The following is a 17,997-nucleotide window of genomic DNA, read 5'->3' as shown; positions in this document are numbered from 1 at the left end:
TATATATATATATATATATATATATATATATAAGTGATTAGCTCGTGGCTGGTTCCCGCGTCCCCACTCGAAGCCGCGCCGGAGGAGCCAAAAGTTTATTAATAAGCACCAAAAGTTGAGGCAGCGTGTCTTTCACTTAAGGACCTCTCCTGCCGCTCCTCGGCGCCTCCTTGGCCGCCACTCTGGGCCGGCCATGGAGCGTCAGGCGGCAGTGTCGGGCCTCGCCTCGTAATTACTGACATGGTATCCAGCGGCAGCGCGCTGATCTGTGCCTCGCTTAACACGTCTTTCCCTTCCCCAGGAGCGCCGGACTGAGCACATGTAGCGGGGGTCATGAGGACTCGGGGGACCTGCAGGACCGCAACAACAACAATAACAATAACTGCAAGAACAACAAGAACATCACCATGACCAGCGAGGACCTCCTGCAGCCCGGGCACGTGGTCAAGGAGCGATGGAAAGTGGTGAGTACCCCCGCCCCTACTGGCATTACCTCTCCTCTAACTCCGCCCCTTCCTTTACCTCCACCTCCTTTCTCATATCCACCTACTCCCTCACCTCCACATCCTCCCTCATTTCTCCATCTAATTCCTCAACCTCACATCATCCTTTACCTCCACCTGCTCTCTCATATCAACCTCATTTCTCATCTCCACCTCCTTCCACACCTCCACCCCTCCCCTCATTTCTACCTCCTCCCTCACTCTCATATCTACCTTATTTTTCACCGCCACTATTTCTCTTATCTCCACCTTCTCTCTCATCTCCATCTCCTCTCCCACCTCCACCTTCTCCCTCATCTCCACCTCCTCCCCTACCTCCACCTTTTCCTTCACATCCACTCCTCATCCCTTCCACAGCTTTCCCTTCCTCACCTACCCGTCATTCCACGCAGACCCTTCTCATCTCTTCCTTTTTTTTCACTTCTACATTCATCTCCCAACTTCAAGTCATTCCTCATTTCCTCCTTCACCTCTACTGACTCCCCCCTCCCTTCCAGGTCCTGATTCCTCTCACCCTCACATTGGCATTCTCATATTCCACTTTCCTTCCACATTCCCTCCGTCACTGCTTTTGCTCCTAGGTCTCTCCTCCTCTTCTCATCTCCTCGTTCTTTCCCTATCCTTTCCCCTTCACTCTTTCACTATCATTCCTCCTTCCCTCCCTCGCCTTTGCTCTACCTCACCTTTGTCTCTCCTCCTCCTCTTCCTCCTCCTCCTTACCTCCACGTTCCCTCCCTCCAACAGCCTTCCTCCGTCACCCTCTCATTAATTTTTCACTTAACTTTCTCGATCTCATTACCGACATTATCAGTTTTTTTCCATATAAAGTTTTGACACCGATCGTGGTTGCGTAATTTACTTTCCTGAACGTGTAATGTAGATAAAAAGGAAACTCTAAACTTTTGGGCGTGGATGGGAAGGTCAGGAGGGTGTGTATAAATAAGGTTGTTGTCGTGTTTACGTCCTGCTGGCACTCAAGAAAGAAATAACAGATGCATAAATAGATCCCGCGGCGCTTTGTTACAGGCCCGTTGGTTACTTCTGGGAACCGGTTTGTTTTGAGATGATATTACACTTTTTTTATTTTATTCTCGAGCTAAGTTTTGATGGTTGCCAGAATACCGTGTGCGCCGTTCACCTCTTCTCGTGCGTCTTGTTTCGTCTTTCGTGTTGCAGAGAGGACCGAGTATCAAGACACCTCTCCATAACAAACTGACCTCTCTCTCGTTTGGCCACTCTACTTTCAAATATAGGAGCAGTGCAGTGTTTTTTATTGATTTACTGTCACCTTGAACTGATTAGTGTAAAAAAATTATATCCGTTCAATTTCATGTCTGTGTCTGACTTTCTGAATTTCTCTCTTTATACATTTTTTATGAAGTTATTTATTCATCTGGACACCTCTCCTCCCGAAATTGACCTCTCTGTCGGCCACCTCTTTGGATTCTTTTTAGGAGCAGCGAGTAGCGGGCTTTTTTTTAAATTATTGTTTCCTTTTTTGTGTGCCCTTGAGCTGTCTCCTTTGTTGTAAAAAAAAATACACATGTATAGTTGTATATTATTCACACAAGTATGTAGTTATTTGTTTATTCTTTCTTGATACACCTCCCGGAACATATTTATTTTTCAATAAAAAAACGCTCTTTAGCTATTAAGGAAAAATCTATTGTTGATAATCAGACTGAAACTTGAGAGCCTAATTACCCTGCACTCCCTTACCTTTACCTGGCTCTCATCCTCTCCAGTCACCCCTCTTACCCTCCATTCCCCTTCTCCCTCCCCAGTCACCCCTCCTTTGCTCCCTTGCCCTTCCCCCTACTCCAATCAATCCTCCTTCCCTTCTTTTCTCCTTCCCGTCTCACTCCTTCCCGCCCTTCTCCCTCCCCACTTTACTCCTCCTCCTTTCCCTTCTTCCTCCCCAGTTACCCCTCTTTCCCTCTCTTCCCCCTCCCGAGCTACCCTTCCTTCCCTTCCTTTCACCCTCTCCAGTCACTCCTCCTTCCCTTCCTTTCCCATTCCGTCACTCCTCCTTCCTTCTCTTCCCCTTCCCCTTCTCTAGCCAATCCTGCCTTTCCTTCCTTTCCCCTTCCTGCCACCTCCCTCTTTCCTTCCCTTTCCCCTCCTCAGCCACCCCTCTTTCTCTCCTTTTACCCTCCCCTGTCACCCCTCCTTCCTTCCCATCCTCTTCTCCTTCTCCACTCAGTCCTCCTTTCCTTGTTTTCCCCTTCCCGCCACCTCCCTCTTCCCTTCCCTTCCCCTCCCTGTTCCACCCCTCCAAGTCACCCTCCACCCCTTTCCCCCCTCCCGCCACCTCTTTCACTTTTTGTCCTCATCTCATTGATCGCTCCATTACATCCCATCCCTCGCTTCCTAATCTCATCTCCCTCACTCCACTTCCTCCACCTCATGTACTCTCTATCCTCGCATCTCTCCTCCATCCATCACCTTTTTTAACCTCCGTCCCTCATTCTCACGTCATTCTTCCATTCATCACCTCCTTTAACCTCATTCTTTGGTCTCATCTCATCCGTGTTTCTTCGCTTGCTTCATCTTCACTTTCCCTCACCCTCCCTTCCATACCCCCTTCACGTCTTCCTCCTTCTCTTTTTGTGCCGTCTCCTCTTCCTGCTCCTCGCCCGTCCCTGGGTGGCCTAGTTGAACCAATCGTGCCTGATCAAAGTGAGTTCCGCGTCGAGGAAATAAAAATTGCAAGATACTTTAAATCGAATCCGCGAGTTTTGTGAGGTATTCGGGAGCTGGGTCACGGCCGCGCGGTATCTCTCGCGGGAAGAAATTATTATAATGATAATAATAATAATAATAATAATAATAATAATAATAATAATAATAATAATAATAATAATAATAATAATAATAATAATAATAACATTAATAATATCCAATAATCAATGTGTAGGTAACGTGACCCCTCCACTGTGTATATTTATTTGTGTGTGTGTGTGTGTGTGTGTGTGTGTGTGTGTGTGTGTGTGTGTGTGTGTGTGTGTGTGTGTGTGTGTCAAAAATAAACCCAGCACAACGAGAGGAGGGTGGGTCAGAAAAGAGGAGGAGGGGGAGAGAGGAAAGGAAGGTGGAGTAGGGGGGGGATAAAGTGGATGAAGGGGGAAGGAAAGTGGGGGAGAGGGGAGACCTCAGGGGAGCGGTAGAGAAGGGAGGAAAGAGGGGAGTGATAGACAGAGGGTCAGCGGGAACACACTCACCCGCCACAGCCTTCAGCCTCTCGTTACGGATGGAATTTCCGGTGCAGGGAAGGATAGGAAAAAACATGATACAAACAAGATGGATAGATGGATGTCGTCAGTTGCCCTTGAAGGATAAATAGAAAAAAAATAATTGGGGTGGTTATGAGAGAGAGAGAGAGAGAGAGAGAGAGAGAGAGAGAGAGAGAGAGAGAGAGAGAGAGAGAGAGAGAGAGAGAATATAGGGTGCGGTGACAGCTTGCATAAAAAGAAAACAGTCTTTAGATCAACATTGTCAGCGAGAGAGAAGAAAAAAAGAAGGGAAGGCGGAGGAGGTGGAGAAGGAGGGTTGGATCAACAGAAGAAAGGCTGAGTGACATATGGTGAAGTTTTCAAGTGGGATTTGTAGCTCTTTCCTTTGTTTATAATCATCAGAACTTTTTTTGAGTGACATTGTGTGTGTCCGTGGTGAGAGGAGACAGACAGACCGACAGACAGATAAACAGACAGACATAAACAGAGACAGAATAAAGTATTGGGAGATAGAGTATACCGCAGTGCGTAGAAATCAAAACAGCTCACTCCTATATACTAAGAATAATATACTGAAAAGCAGAAAACGAAAAGAAAGACAGTGAAATCTGGACTGACGAATCCGTAGAGTTTGATCCCATCTAAAGCGATCCGAAAAGCTGTTTGGCTCTGATTGTGTCTGTCGGTATGTCTGTCTGTCTCTTTCTCTTTCTCTATCTATCTATCTGTCTGTCTATCTATCTATCTATCTATCTATCTATCTATCTATCTATCTATCTATCTATTTATCTATCTATTTATCTATATCTATCACCATCCATCATTTCTCTCCCGCCGTCCTTCCTCCCTCGATTCAGCCAGCTAAGCCAAAAAGGAAAAAAGGGGACCAGAGGATGAGGGAGGTTAGGGAGGGGGAGGATCGGGGACCTCCTTGTGGACTTGGCGAGGCGAGGCGCGGGGGAGACAACTTGGTGATCGATGGGGTGTGTTGACGACCAGCCTTGTGAAGAGTCAGCTGGCCCGTCACTCTAAAGACCCGTATTATCGTAGTTTTTGTGTGATTCCCCTCCGCGCGCCTCTCCCTCTTGTGTCTTTATCAATGTTTTATAGAGAGGTTGTCTGATGAAGGAGAGAGAGAGAGAGAGAGAGAGAGAGAGAGAGGCTATGACTTAAATAATTAAACAAAAGCAAAAAAAATAAACTAGTGGACAGAAAAAGACACAAACAAAGGTAAGCAAACAAGTACAAATATAACTGACTGACTTTTATAATTTTTGCTGTTGTTTGCATCCTTTTTCATTCTCTCCGACAAACACTATAACCCAGTATGGAATTTTTTCACACTGGACAGAAAATGATAGTATCTCTCTCTCTCTCTCTCTCTCTCTCTCTCTCTCTCTCTCTCTCTCTCTCTCTCTCTGTCTGTCTATCTATCTATCTATCTGTCTATTAATCTATCTCTGTCTGCCTGTCTTTCTTTAAAACTCCGGAGTCGAGGCGATATGAGGATTTTTGTGTCGAAATCATTTCCTGTCGAAGACATTAAAGTTTCCCCTTCGTAATGGGATCTCGCAGTGTGTCGGCTCGCTTGACTTTGAGGACGACTCCTTCTCAAGTTGGTGCGGGAGTGACTGACTCTCTCCGGATGCTTGGCAGGCACGATTTCCCTCTCAGCGGTGGTGGGGCGTATTGGGGGGGGGGCCTCCGTATTATTATTATTATTATTTCATTGTTGTTGTTGTTATTGTTATTGTTGTTGTTTTTGTTGTTGGTATTATTATTATTGTTCGCATTCGTGTCTTTCTTTACTTCTTCTTCTTCTTTTTCTTCTTCTCCTTTTTCTTTTTTTTTTCTTTCTTTTATCTTCTTCTCCTCTTCTGCTCTTATCGTGATGGATCACGGGGTGTCGTCGTATGATCAAGAATGATTATTGTCGTTGCCTTGCTCTTCATCAAGCCGGTAAATCTGATGTTCAGCCTCATTTACTGCCTGTCGCTTTAAGGTTCCTCAGTCAGAAAGTATCATGGAAAGCATCTGCGGTGCCTTTTCTTCGTTGGCACAGATGGTTCTTATTGGCAATGTCATGGCTTCTGTACTTTTTTACCTAAACGTTTGAATATATCCGTGTATAATGAGGATAGAGACCCGCGCTTCCTTGAGAGGACTAGGCCCACGCTGTTTGATTTGTGTTTGATGAGGCGACGGGGCAAGGCAAACAGCGCAAACGCTGTAGTCTGATTCAGTGCTCACAAGCCTAAAGCTGATCACGTGATCTTACATTTTCCCCAAGCCACCTGATTGAACTGCCACTTTGAATAGAACATATTCAGGAATTTTTTAGAAATAAAAATAAATGTTTAAAATGAGTTGCGGAAAATATATCAGATTATCATTTCTATAAAATTTTAACGAGATGTATTGTAGTGGTGTGATATGATATTATAAAAGTAGCTACGCCTTATGCGGCGAGAATATTGCTGTTACAACAGTGACACAAAGCTTAGGCCTAACGGTTAGGCTTACTCGTGGGTGAGGCCAAGACGTTAAGAAAAGAAGGCTGTGAGCTCCAAGTTTATCATCCTCAGAGGCCGCACAGTAGGTTTCTTGAGGCCCAAAACAAGATAGTGGAAGAGTACGTAGGATGAGTCAGATGGTAGTCTGATGGTGAGAAAAAAATGTATTTATATACATTGTAAATAACTTTTTATTTTCAATAGAAATTGAAATATTCAGCTAAATCTTTTTTTTTTTTCATTTGAATATAATATATTCTAAAACAGAAATCAGAGAAAAGAGAGAGGGGTGGAGTGTGGCAAGAGCTGCCAGTAACGCACCGCCCACGGCAGTCACTATTGATTAACTGTTAACGAAGAAAGACACAATTCCGGCTGAGAGCTCAAAATATGCAAACAGAACAAAATATCTGGAAAAATAATCGAATATACTGCACAATCCAGCCTAACGATATCGCACCGAGGGAAATCATTGCAGAGTGCAGACGAAGACAATGCAGCAGCCACTCGTTAGGCAGACCCGCGGCCGGCCGGCACACGCGCGACGCCGCTGCTCGGCGCTGCCTTGTTAGCTAAGAATAAACGAGTGTGGGCTTGTTGCGACGCCGAGTGCCTGGTTCTCATGGTAACATCCTCTTACTGGAGCTGTTATTCCTTTTTTATACTCTCTCTCTCTCTCTCTCTCTCTCTCTCTCTCTCTCTCTCTCTCTCTCTCTCTCTCTCTCTCTCTCTCTCTCTCTCTCTCTCTCTCTCTCTCTCTCTCTCTCTCTCTCTCTCTCTCTCCCCTCCCCCCCACCCGTCTCTTCCCTCCCTTCCCCCGTACCCCTAACCTTCCCCCTTTCTACACGATGAATACCGTATGTGTAAAGTTTTCACTACCGTCTCGCTACTCCCGCGGGGCGTCACCTTACTAATTGAATAACGGCGTATTGCCCTTATTCGTAACTTATATTTTATTTCTTTATAAATATTCCAAAGTTGTAAAGAGTCGTAACTCATTTTACTTCCTTATCTGATGTTTTTTTTCCGTCATGTACTATTCTTTTCACTTATTTCAGAGTACTACTATAACTTTATGAATGAGTGGTATTACAGTAGAGAAGCATATTAGCCTATTGTTCACAGTTTTAATCAGTGCCCTTACGTTAATACCCCCTCACGGCTTTAATCTATCGTTCATGTTTATTATTATTATCACCATCATCATTATCATTGTTGCTTTTGTTGTTGGAATTATCATCAAACACAGTGCAATAGTAACACCCGGACAAACACAAATGCGGTAAGCCACATTATAATTGCCTTTTTTTTATGTACCAATCCCCATGTGAGCGTTTGGGCCGCCATAATGCTGTACTTCACGAGTGAGGGATTGACTGACCAACATAATTATGGCTCAGGCAGCAGGGACGGCATTATGTTATGTTAATCTATCGGGGTTTATTAATTTTGTAATAAGTCTCGCGTTACGCCCACAGATAGATCCACTTGACTGACGGATGCTGTGATTATTTAAAGGAAAGCGTGAGTGGGCAGTTTTGAAGGACACATTGAAGTTACGCAATTAATTTTCTTTTAGGCAGCTTAGAGTCCTTAATTAGTGCATAGTTTATTTGAATCGATGAGTAAGGGTGGGAATGTGAGTCTTATGTGTGAAGTTAATAAGTTGTTAATTCCAGCTAAATAGATAGGTAGATAGATAGATAAATAGACAGATATAGGTAGATAAATAAATTCATTGATTGGTTGATAGATTGATAGATAGATAGATAGACAGATAGAAAGATAGATAGATAGATCGATAGTTAGAAAGATAGACAGTTGGATGGATAGATAGATAGATAGATGAATAGATAGGCAAGTAGCTAGACAGAATAGATAGATAGATAAGTAACTAGATAGATTGGCTAATAGATAGATAGAAGGATAGATAGACAGATAGATAGATAAGTGTTGCCTTATACTCTACACTAAAACAGCTCAGAAACTTCCCCAGTGTTCGTATTTTTTTTTTCGTACAGCCAGTGTGTGTGTGTGTGTGTGTGTGTGTGTGTGTGTGTGTGTGTGTGTGTGTGTGTGTGTGTGTGTTTCAAACTGTTTTATTATATTTCTCTTCAGGTGAGGTCAGGTATGAAAAAGAAGTTTGATATATATATCCCTTACTGACGTCCAATAAATAGAATCACATATCACTATCAAATAACAAATATCTGAACATTACTCAAATAACTCACATGTTTTTCGCTGGGCCAATAATAATCATTCATCAAACAATATATTTTTTTTACGTGAATCAATCAAAGTACATTCCATTAACAATATATATTTTCTTTAATTTTACTTATTGATTGTACCCCAAACGGTTATTTTTTTCATTCGACCAGTGTGGATATCTCCTTTTTTTCTAAGTTATCATCATCATCGTCAGCATCTTCTTTTACTTTAGCTATTACGGAACAAAGGCCTTTCGCTACTTCCCCCTTCTCTGTCAGTCATTTCTTCTTTTTCTTCTTCTTCTTCTTTTTCTTCTTCTTCTTCTTCTTCTTCTTCTTCATCCTTTTTCTTTTTCTTCTTCTTCATCCTTTTTCTTTTTCTTCTTCTTCATTCTTCGTTTTCTAATCCTCCTCCTCCTCCTCCTCCTCCTCCGCCGCCGCCGCAAACCAGACGGAATAACGTGAAGGTACAGCCGAGTCACTGACCTCTTCACTGCACCTCAACTCCTCCCCCCGATCAGTATGCGAGGAGGAGGAGGAGAAGGAGGAGGAGGAGGGGGGGAGCAGCGTGCGAGGAGGAGGAGGGGGGAGCAGCGTGCGAGGAGGGGAAGGGAGGGGAGGAGAGTACAAGAGAGGGGGAAGGGAGGGGGGAGATGGTAAGGTTCAAGTAAATAGTGAAGTTTGCCCTTTTTTTGGAGTAAGAAAAAAGAAATGGACAGTATATTTAAGTTTGAAGATAAATGGTCTTGCATGTCACTTGTTTGTATGCATGCGTGTGTGTGTGTGTGTGTGTGTGTGTGTGTGTGTGTAGCTACGTGTTGAAAATTTATGGACCTGCTTGTTTTTGTTTTTTCGTGTGTTTGTGTGTGTGCGTGTGTGTGAATGTGTTTGTTCTACGATAGGGAAGGCGAATATAAGTAGCCTCTCCCCTTTTCTCCCTTTCCCCTTCCTCCTATTTCCCCCATCCCCTCTCTTCCTCTTCCCTCCCCCCCATCCTTCCCCAGTCTCCCCACTTTCCCGGCTCTCCACCTTGTCCTTCCTGCTTCCTCCCGTCCTGCTCCCCCGTCTCCCCCTTCTCACCTCTCCCCTGATGCGTGCCATTTACTACCTTTCAATGTGGGAGTTGGGGGGTGATGGGGGGAGGTGGGGTGATTGACCTCGTTCAGACCCACAGGAAGGGGAGAAACGGCGGACTGAGCCAAGAGAGAGAGAGAGAGAGAGAGAGAGAGAGACGAAGTTGAAATGAGACGCCCCGGCCTTGTGGAAGTTATGAAGTTTAGCCGTGTGTATCGTAACTGAGGAGGAGGAGGAGGAAAAGGAAGAAGAAGAAGAAGAAGAAGAAGAAGAAGAAGAAGAAGAAGAAGAAGAAGAAGAAAGAAGAAAAAAGAAATACGAAAAAGATTAACAGTAGAAACGAAAATAACTTAAGGATGAGAATATGTAAGGTGAAAATGATCGAAATGGTGATGATGATGATAATAATGACTGTGATATTAGTGCTTACCTAATAGAAAAGACAACAAGAAAACTATTAATCACGGAAGAAGAGAAACTCACACAAAAATAGACAAACAACAACAACCCTGACTGTACCCACAACCAAATCGAGGCGAGAAAAGAAAGCGAAGAAAACGAACGAGAACAACAACTGAACGGGCGTAGAGGCGGCGGGTGGAAGGGTTGAACAGAGGCAATTAAGCGACGATCAAACAAAGACTGGCTTACGGAGACCCGGAGTGTTTGAGGGACGATCTCGTGGGAAGGAGCTTGAGGGAGAGAGAAGAGAGAGGAAAGGAGCGGAGAAAGAAGGGAAGGAAAGGATTACAGGCAGAGAGACATGGACGTACCAAAAACGATAAAAAGAGGGAGAGCAGGAAAGGAAAGCAAACAGCGACGAAAATAGTGGAGGAAGAGGAAGGGTCCATAAGAGAAGAGACATGGAAAATAATATATCGATGAACAGTTGAAGAAGGAAGGAGAAAAAAATAGATAAATAGACAATTATGGTAAAGATGGAGGAGGAAGAATAGGGTACGTTCGTGGGGATGTAAGGTATTGACATGGAACAGAGAGGGAGGGTTAGGAGGAGGAGGAGGAGGAGGAGGAGGAATAGGAGGAGGAAGAAGAGCAAGATAGAGGAAGGAGAGGAAGGGTACGCCGAAGGGAATGAAAGGAAAAGATGCATGAATAATGGAATAGGATTGTGAAAGAGAGGGATGGAGAGAAAGAAGAAGGAGGGAGGGAGGGTGGAGGAGAGTATAAGAAGACAAGAAGCAAAGGAGATAAAGGAAGGAGAGGAAGGTTCGCTAGTGGGGATTTAAGGAGAAGACACATGAAGAAAGGAAGAAGATTGTGAAAGGGAGGGAAGAAGGGAGGAGGGAGAATGAAGGGCGGAGGAGTAAAGGGAAGAGAAGAAGTAAAGAAGAAAACGGAAAAAGAGGAAGGGTACGCTATAGGGGATTTAAGGAAAAAATGCATAAAGAAAGGAATAGTGTTATAAAAGAAGGAAGAAGGAAGGAGGAAGGAAGAAAGAGAGGAGGAGAATAAGGAAGAAGGAAATAAAGATAAAAAGAGGAAGGGTACGCTACAGGGGATTTAAGGAAAAAAGCATACAGAAAGGAGTAGGGTTATAAAGGGAAGGAAGAAGGGAAGAAGGAGGAAGAAAGAAAGAGAGGAGGGAATAAAGGAAAAGGAGAAATAGATAAAAGATAGGAAGGGTACGCTATAGAGGATTTAAGGAAAAGAGGCATAAAGAAAGGGTAGGGTTATAAAGGGAGGGAAGAAGGGAAGAAGGAGGAAGAAGAAAGAGAGGAGGGAATAAAAGGAAAAGGAGAAATAGATAAAAGATAGGAAGGGTACCCTATAGAGGATTTAAGGAAAAAAGGCATAAAGAAAGGAGTAGGGTTATAAAAGGGAGGGAGAGAGGAAAGGAGAGAGGAAGGGAGGGAGGGAGGAAGGGAGGAAGGAGAGCTCAGGTGGTGAAAGCAGGTCTTGAACTTTATCGCCGGGGATTATTTTCATGAAAGCGGCAAAGAAGTATCTGGTATTTTTCTTCCTCTTCCTCTCTGACGTATGTAGTTCTCCTTTCAATGCCCCTCCTACGCCCTTCTTTTTTTCTTCTTTTCCACTCTTATCCCGGGCGTCGTTTTTGCACTGTCTTTCAAAACCTTCTATATCTCCTCACCATTTCTCTTGGACTCACCTGTCTCACCCCTTTTCTCTCACATATTCACCTGTTTTGTATTCATATTGGCATCAGGTGTTCGGTCTTTACACAACTTGCGCAGATGCCCTCTTTTAAAATTTCCTTTTCGTCTCAGGTTAGATTTTAAAAGGTAGTCCCCAAGGTAGTTTATATAATGGGGCTGTAATATTCTTTTTTCACACAACTTACTCCGGTACCTCTTTTTTTTTCATTCCCGTCTCGTTTCAGGTAAATTTTTAAACGGTATTCCCTAAGGTTGTTTATGGCGCTGCAATGATTTTCTTTATACCTGTTGATGACCCCGACAAATTGCCGGCTGTGTATGTGATGTCCCCTATTGAGCGTCACAAAGGCCCACTAGATAGGTGTTTGTATTCCCTTTGTTCCACGCGGCTTAGGATCGGAGCCATTGTTACGCCATTGTTGGGAGGAGGAAGGGCGTAACGGGAGACAGATGAGGAGGAGGAGGCCTTATTGGAGGTGCATATTGTGTTCTCCGTGACTGATTGGCTTGTCGAAACCAATATATCAGTCGAGGCTTTTTTCCTTACTAATTATGATTCAAATCCTCCTCAGGACCTCGTGAAATTATCCTAAAGACCTGAATCCCACCTCATCTCCCCACATGAGCTCGCCGACAAAGCCTCCGCTCACTTATCTTCTTATGCTCATTCTAATAATCTCCAAGACCTCTTTAACTCCTCTCACATCGTCTAAAGGCCCAACCTCCACTTCATCTCCCCTCATCAACCTGCCGACAGACCCCGACAGACCCTCCACCATCCACTTTCCCTCTTTCTTATCTCCCAAACTCATTTCAACCTCAGCCCCTCCTCCCCCCTCTCCCTTCCCCAAATCTTACCTTCTCTCGCAGGTATACTCCTTACACGCCGGACTTTACCTTTAGAGCCCACTTTACCTCGCTCACCGCCCGCCCACTCCGCCTCGCAGATTCGCTCCCTTCGCCCCGCTTTTTATCCTATACTTATTTTCATCCTATCTTTTGCCTTCACCGCCATCCCTCACCACCAGCACCGGCCGCCCACCCGCTCTCACAGCCGAGGCCGAGTCCATCTTCATATATAATGATATTGGCAGTGCGAGGCCACACACACACACACACACACAAACACACACACACACACACACACACACACACACACACACCTCTACCTCCCAACACACACACACACAGCCTCGCCTCACTGTGGCTCCCTATTCAAGGTTTTAACAAGAATACAAATGAAGGTCATGTGCACAAGCTTCGTTAGTTATCGTCTCGGCGCCTCGTGCCGCCCCGCCGCCGCTGCCCTTGGCCGAGGCGCGGGGCCCTGCCGCACACCGGGGGAAATCTGAATGTAAATGATGATGATAATACTTGAGACTGAAGACTAACTCTGGGAACTGGGACTGAGGCGTGGGTTTTCTTCTTTCCGAGGGAGGGGGGCGTGGAGGGCTAGGGTGAGCATGGTGTGTTATTCATCAAGGCTCAGCGGAGGTTTAGGCTTCTCCTCCACGCATTAGTGTTCCTCCTCCACGCCCGTCCTTCCCTGGGGTGCGAGGTTAAATAAAGAGGGGTTTAGGCCATCGATTTCACGTGAGGAGCGGCCCGCTAAGGTTGTGATACACAGAATGTCTAATTTTATGATACTGCTTCTCGTGATGAATCGAACCAGAGGAGAGCGAGCACAGCCACGAGCACAGCCGTCGGGCAACATTTACTTTGATCTCGCTATGAGCCTCATTCTGACCACCGGAAATGTATTGTTTTTTCCATTGACTTCCTGGCACCTTTACTGTACAGCTTGCATGGAACCAAACCAGAACTAGAATCAATAAGGTTAATAAGAAAATTTATAAACAATAAAACAAAAGGTAGAGAGGCATATGTTGTAAAAATTGTTGTCAGAGAGCTTTGTTCCTGGCCCTTGGCATGAGAATATGGAAGGAGCTATAATTAGAGCCACCAGCAGCGGCGGCAGCTCCTAGGCGCTGATGGACTCGTGACCAAAGCTGTCTGCCGCGCTGATCCCCCGGTGATTATTTCAAACACTAAAGAGTCACGAACCTTGAAGAAAATTCGGCTTGTTTTTACCAAACAAAATCAAGGACGTGAATCAGCCTGCCAAAACTGTGGTAAAGTATTTATATTTAGCTGCAGACTATCAGAACGAAAACTAAATGTGTTCAACTATTTATTGAAGCCGATGGAGTTGCGTCTCACTGCAGACAAGACACCAAGAGCTCTGCGAAACATATCCTCTTTTTGTTCGTTCCTTTCAGGCCTAGAATTAGTCACGCTGCCGCCCTCGTCCCTCCTCCATGCCACGCTAAAAAACAACAGAAAATCCATAGTGTGGAGCCGTGGAGGGGAGGAGGGACTGGTGAAGGGGAGGGGGGGGGAAGAAAGGTATGGTGTGGAGGCAAGGAGGGAAGGGAAGTGGTTGGAGTGGCGGCTGGGGAGTGGAAGGGAGCTGGAGTGGAAAAGATGTGGAAGAGGTGTGGTAGTGAAGGGAGTAGATGTGGGGAAGGGGAGACGGAATGAAGGGAAATGATGGAAAGGGAGGGGAAATGGCTGTGGCAGAGGCGGTGGGTAAGGGGAAAGTGAACTGGGGAGGGTAAGAAGGGAGTGTGGGGAGGTGTGGTTGTGATTGGGAGGGGGGAGGCAGACTGGGTGTGTAGGGTGGTGATAGCTGGTGTGTGTGGGAGGGTGATAGCTGTCGTGAGTATGAGTATGGGGAAAGGGGTGCAAGGGAAGGGGAGACAGAGTGGAGGGTGTGGTGGTGGGAGTGAATCAGGCTTAACGGGGGGGGGGGGCAGGGGGGCATGGGGGGGGGGCCGCGGGGCCACGGGCACCCCAAGTGTAATGAGATTCACACACCTGGCCTAATATAGGGTCACGAATACGCTGGTTCCTCCCCTCTCTCAACCCATCCATTCCTCCCCTCTCTATCCCCCCACCTACTTACCCCTCTGTCATTATGGTCCCTCCCCTCTCTATGCCCCCCAGTATGGTATCTCCCCTCTCTATAGCCCCACCCCCTTACCCCTCTGTCATTATGGTCCCTCCCCTCTCTATCCCCCCCACTACACCCCAGCTTCTTAGTATGGTCACTCTCCTCTCTACCCCTTCCTCCCCTCTCAGTATGGTCCCTCCCCTCTCTACCGCCCCACCCCCTCACTCCTCTGTCATTATGGTCCCTCCCCTCTCTATCCCCCCACTCCACCCCAGCTTCTTAGAATGTATGGTTCCTCTCCTCTCTACCCCTCCCCCCCCTCTCAGTATGGCCCCCCCCTCTCTACTCCCCCACCTCCGCCTTTCACTATGGTTGCTTCCCCTTCGACTTCCTTTGTATCATCTGTCACCATATCTCTAATTATCCTCGATCAGTTCTTTTTTTTCTCTCTTTTTTATTTCTGTATTTACCCTCATCGTCCTCTCAATGGTTACTTCAGGAGCTTTATTTATCCTTTTTCCTCTATTTAAATCGCGTCCTTCATCTATGTCAGTCTTCCTTTCTTTTTTCCTTTTTTTATTTTGCTGTTCACTCTTTTCCTCATCTCAATTGCTACTTCGAGAACTTTATTTACTTTTTTTTATCTTTAACGTCATGTCCCTCTCCTATGTCAGTCTTCCTTTCTTTTATTTTTTTTTTTTTTTTTTTTTGCTCTGTTCACTGTTATCCTCATCTCAGTTTCTACTTCGAGAACTTTATTTACTTTTTTTTTTCTTTAACATCACGTCCCTCTCCTTTGTCAGTCTTCCTTTTTTTGTGTGGTTCTGTTCGTCCTCATCGCCTCTGCAGTGCCTATACTACTCTCAGGATATCCTCCTTATTACTCTCTTCTAATATTTTCTTTTTATATTCCTTCCTTCACATTTATTTTCCTTTCCTTTCCTTTCCTTTCTTTCCTTCCTTCCTTCCTTCTCCCTCTCTTTATTCCTCTCTCTCTTTCTCTCCCTTCCTTCTCCTTTTCCTTCTCCTTAAGCTTCTCTATCACTCCAAGTCCAGCCAGTATCCTCTTTTCTTCCTCTCGTGTGACTTATCCTCATTCAATTTACTTTTCTTTCTGGATGTTGATTTTCTGTACTTCCCAGGTCAGTTTTCTATCAGCTCATATTCAGCTTTATCCATTCAGGTTTATCTGCTCCCCCTACTCTCTCGGGTCACTCTTATCCTCCTCCATAATGATTCGTTTCATGAGGATGGTTTTACTTTAGATTCCCAGACCGCTTTCCTATCACCCCAAAGTCACCCGTATTCTATCTCTGTACGCCATCCCTCCCTCCTTCTCCTGTCACTCCTTCTCGTCCGTATTAACTCTTATTCTTCTCCATATCGATTTGTTTTATCTTGATGTTCTTACTATAGATTTTCAGACCGCTTTCCTATCACCCCAAAGTCACCCATATTCTATCTCTGTACGCCATACCTCCCTCCTTCTCCTGTCACTCCTTCTCGTCCGTATTAACTCTTATTCTTTTCCACATCTATTTGTTTTATCGTGATGTTCTTAGTATAGATTCTCAGACCGCTTTCCTATCACCTCAAATTCACACGTATTCTATCTCTGTACGCCATCCCTCCCTCCTTCTCCTGTCACTCCTTCTCGTCCGTATTAACTCATTCTTTTCCAGATCAATTTGTTTTATCTTGATGTTCTTAGTATAGATTCTCAGACCGCTTTCCTATCACCCCAAATTAACCCGTATTCTAACTTTTTTTTTTACATCAAAGGACACGGCTCAAGGGCAACAAAAAGAGTACGAAATGAAGACCGCTACCAAAAAAAGACCGCTACAAAAAAGGCCGCTGAAAAAAAAAGCCCTTGCAAACCATCTCTCCCTCCCTCCCGTGTCACTCATCTTTCAAGTCCGTTCAGCTCAGTTCATTTCAGTACAGTTGATGGGGCGACGTATAGTCTCTTTAACGGTACTTCTGTCACTACCATTTTCGCTGTGGGTTCTGCTCCTGTATTTTGGTTTCTCTTTTTTTTCTTCAGATTTCACACCGCAGTTTTTTTTTTTATCTCAATGTTTTCTTTACTGGATGAACACTTTCCTATGATATTCTTTTGCAGTTTTTTTTATCTCTGTTTTCTTTACTGGATGAACACTTTCCTATGATATTCTTTTGCAGTTTTTTTTTATCTGTTTTCTTTACTGGATGAACACTTTCCTATGATATTCTTTTGCAGTTTTTTTTTTTCATCTCTGTTTTCTTTACTGGATGAACACTTTCCTATGATATCCTTTTGGACTTTTCTCATATGGCTTCTGTAGTTCCATCCATTTTTTTTCTTTCTGTATTCACCCTTGTCTCCCTTTATGGTTTCCTTTCACCGTAGACTTTGGTAGCTTTCCTTGTTTACCTTTCCCCTTCGGCCCCATCGCATATTTACCTCCCTTCTCTTATTTACCTTTCCTAATGATCGCCTCCCTTCCTCATCCATCAGCCAACCCTTTTCTGTTCCCCCTGTCACAATCCATCTCCCCTTTTCCCTATTTTTTTCTCCCTATCATTATTTCTTCCCCATATTTTCACCCTCGAGTTTCCCTTCGTTCCCCTTTCTTTGTCATCATCCATCTACCTTTTCCCTAATCTTTTTCTCCCTCTCATTATTTCTTCCCCATATTTTCACCCTCGAGTTTCCCTTCGTTCCCCTTTCTTTGTCATCATCCATCTACCTTTTCCCTAATCTGTTTCTCCCTCTCATTATTTTTTCCCCATATTCTCACCCTCGAGTTTCCCTTCATTTCCCTTTTTCATCGTTTCTCGACATTTTTTTTTTTAGCTTTGCACATTCCTCCTCACACTACTTTTCATTACGCTCATTTTTTTCTCTTTTGTCGCCTCTTATCTTATTCTTTGTTCTCTTGTTCTTGTTCTTGTCTCGCATACACACACTTTTTATCTTCATCTCTCCTTTACCTCTCTTTCCATATTCTCCAACCCATCATCGTCTTGTGGTAACCCCTCTTCTTCCATCCCCTTCACCTTCATCACCTCCTTCCTATCTCCATATTTACCTTCGCCTCCCTCAGTCAACTCCTCTTATACCCATTCCTCTGTCATTACCTCCATCACCTCTTCCTCGTACACTCCTTTCCTTCCTTCATCCCCTCCCTCGGCTCTCCCACACTCCCTTTCAAATCTCCTTCACCTCCTCCAACTTCTCTGCCTTCACTCCTTCTTCATCCCTCCGTTATTCCACTTCTTTACCCACCCCTCACCCTCTCCTCCACTCCTCTGCTCCTTCCTTCCTCATCTCCCTAACCCCTCCCATATCTGCTTCATCACTCCTTCTTTTTAACCCCCCCCTCTCCCC

At 44.8% G+C, this 17,997-nt stretch overlaps 1 protein-coding gene across 7 annotated transcripts in view; it reads left to right on the top strand.

Annotated features, from left to right (window-relative positions):
* LOC127006078 (uncharacterized) overlaps positions 1-17,997 on the top strand; it is a 146,284-nt gene that overhangs the window by 86,212 nt on the left and 42,075 nt on the right. For all 7 annotated transcript variants that reach the window (XM_050875603.1, XM_050875594.1, XM_050875588.1 and 4 more), the window contains one exon: positions 302-464. In XM_050875603.1, coding sequence (XP_050731560.1) covers positions 302-464 — 163 coding nt within the window. The remainder of the gene's footprint in view (positions 1-301; positions 465-17,997) is intronic.

This window comes from Eriocheir sinensis, chromosome 3, assembly GCF_024679095.1.
Source record: "Eriocheir sinensis breed Jianghai 21 chromosome 3, ASM2467909v1, whole genome shotgun sequence".
Lineage (NCBI taxonomy): Eukaryota > Metazoa > Arthropoda > Malacostraca > Decapoda > Varunidae > Eriocheir > Eriocheir sinensis.
This window is presented reverse-complemented; position numbering and strand designations above follow the sequence as displayed.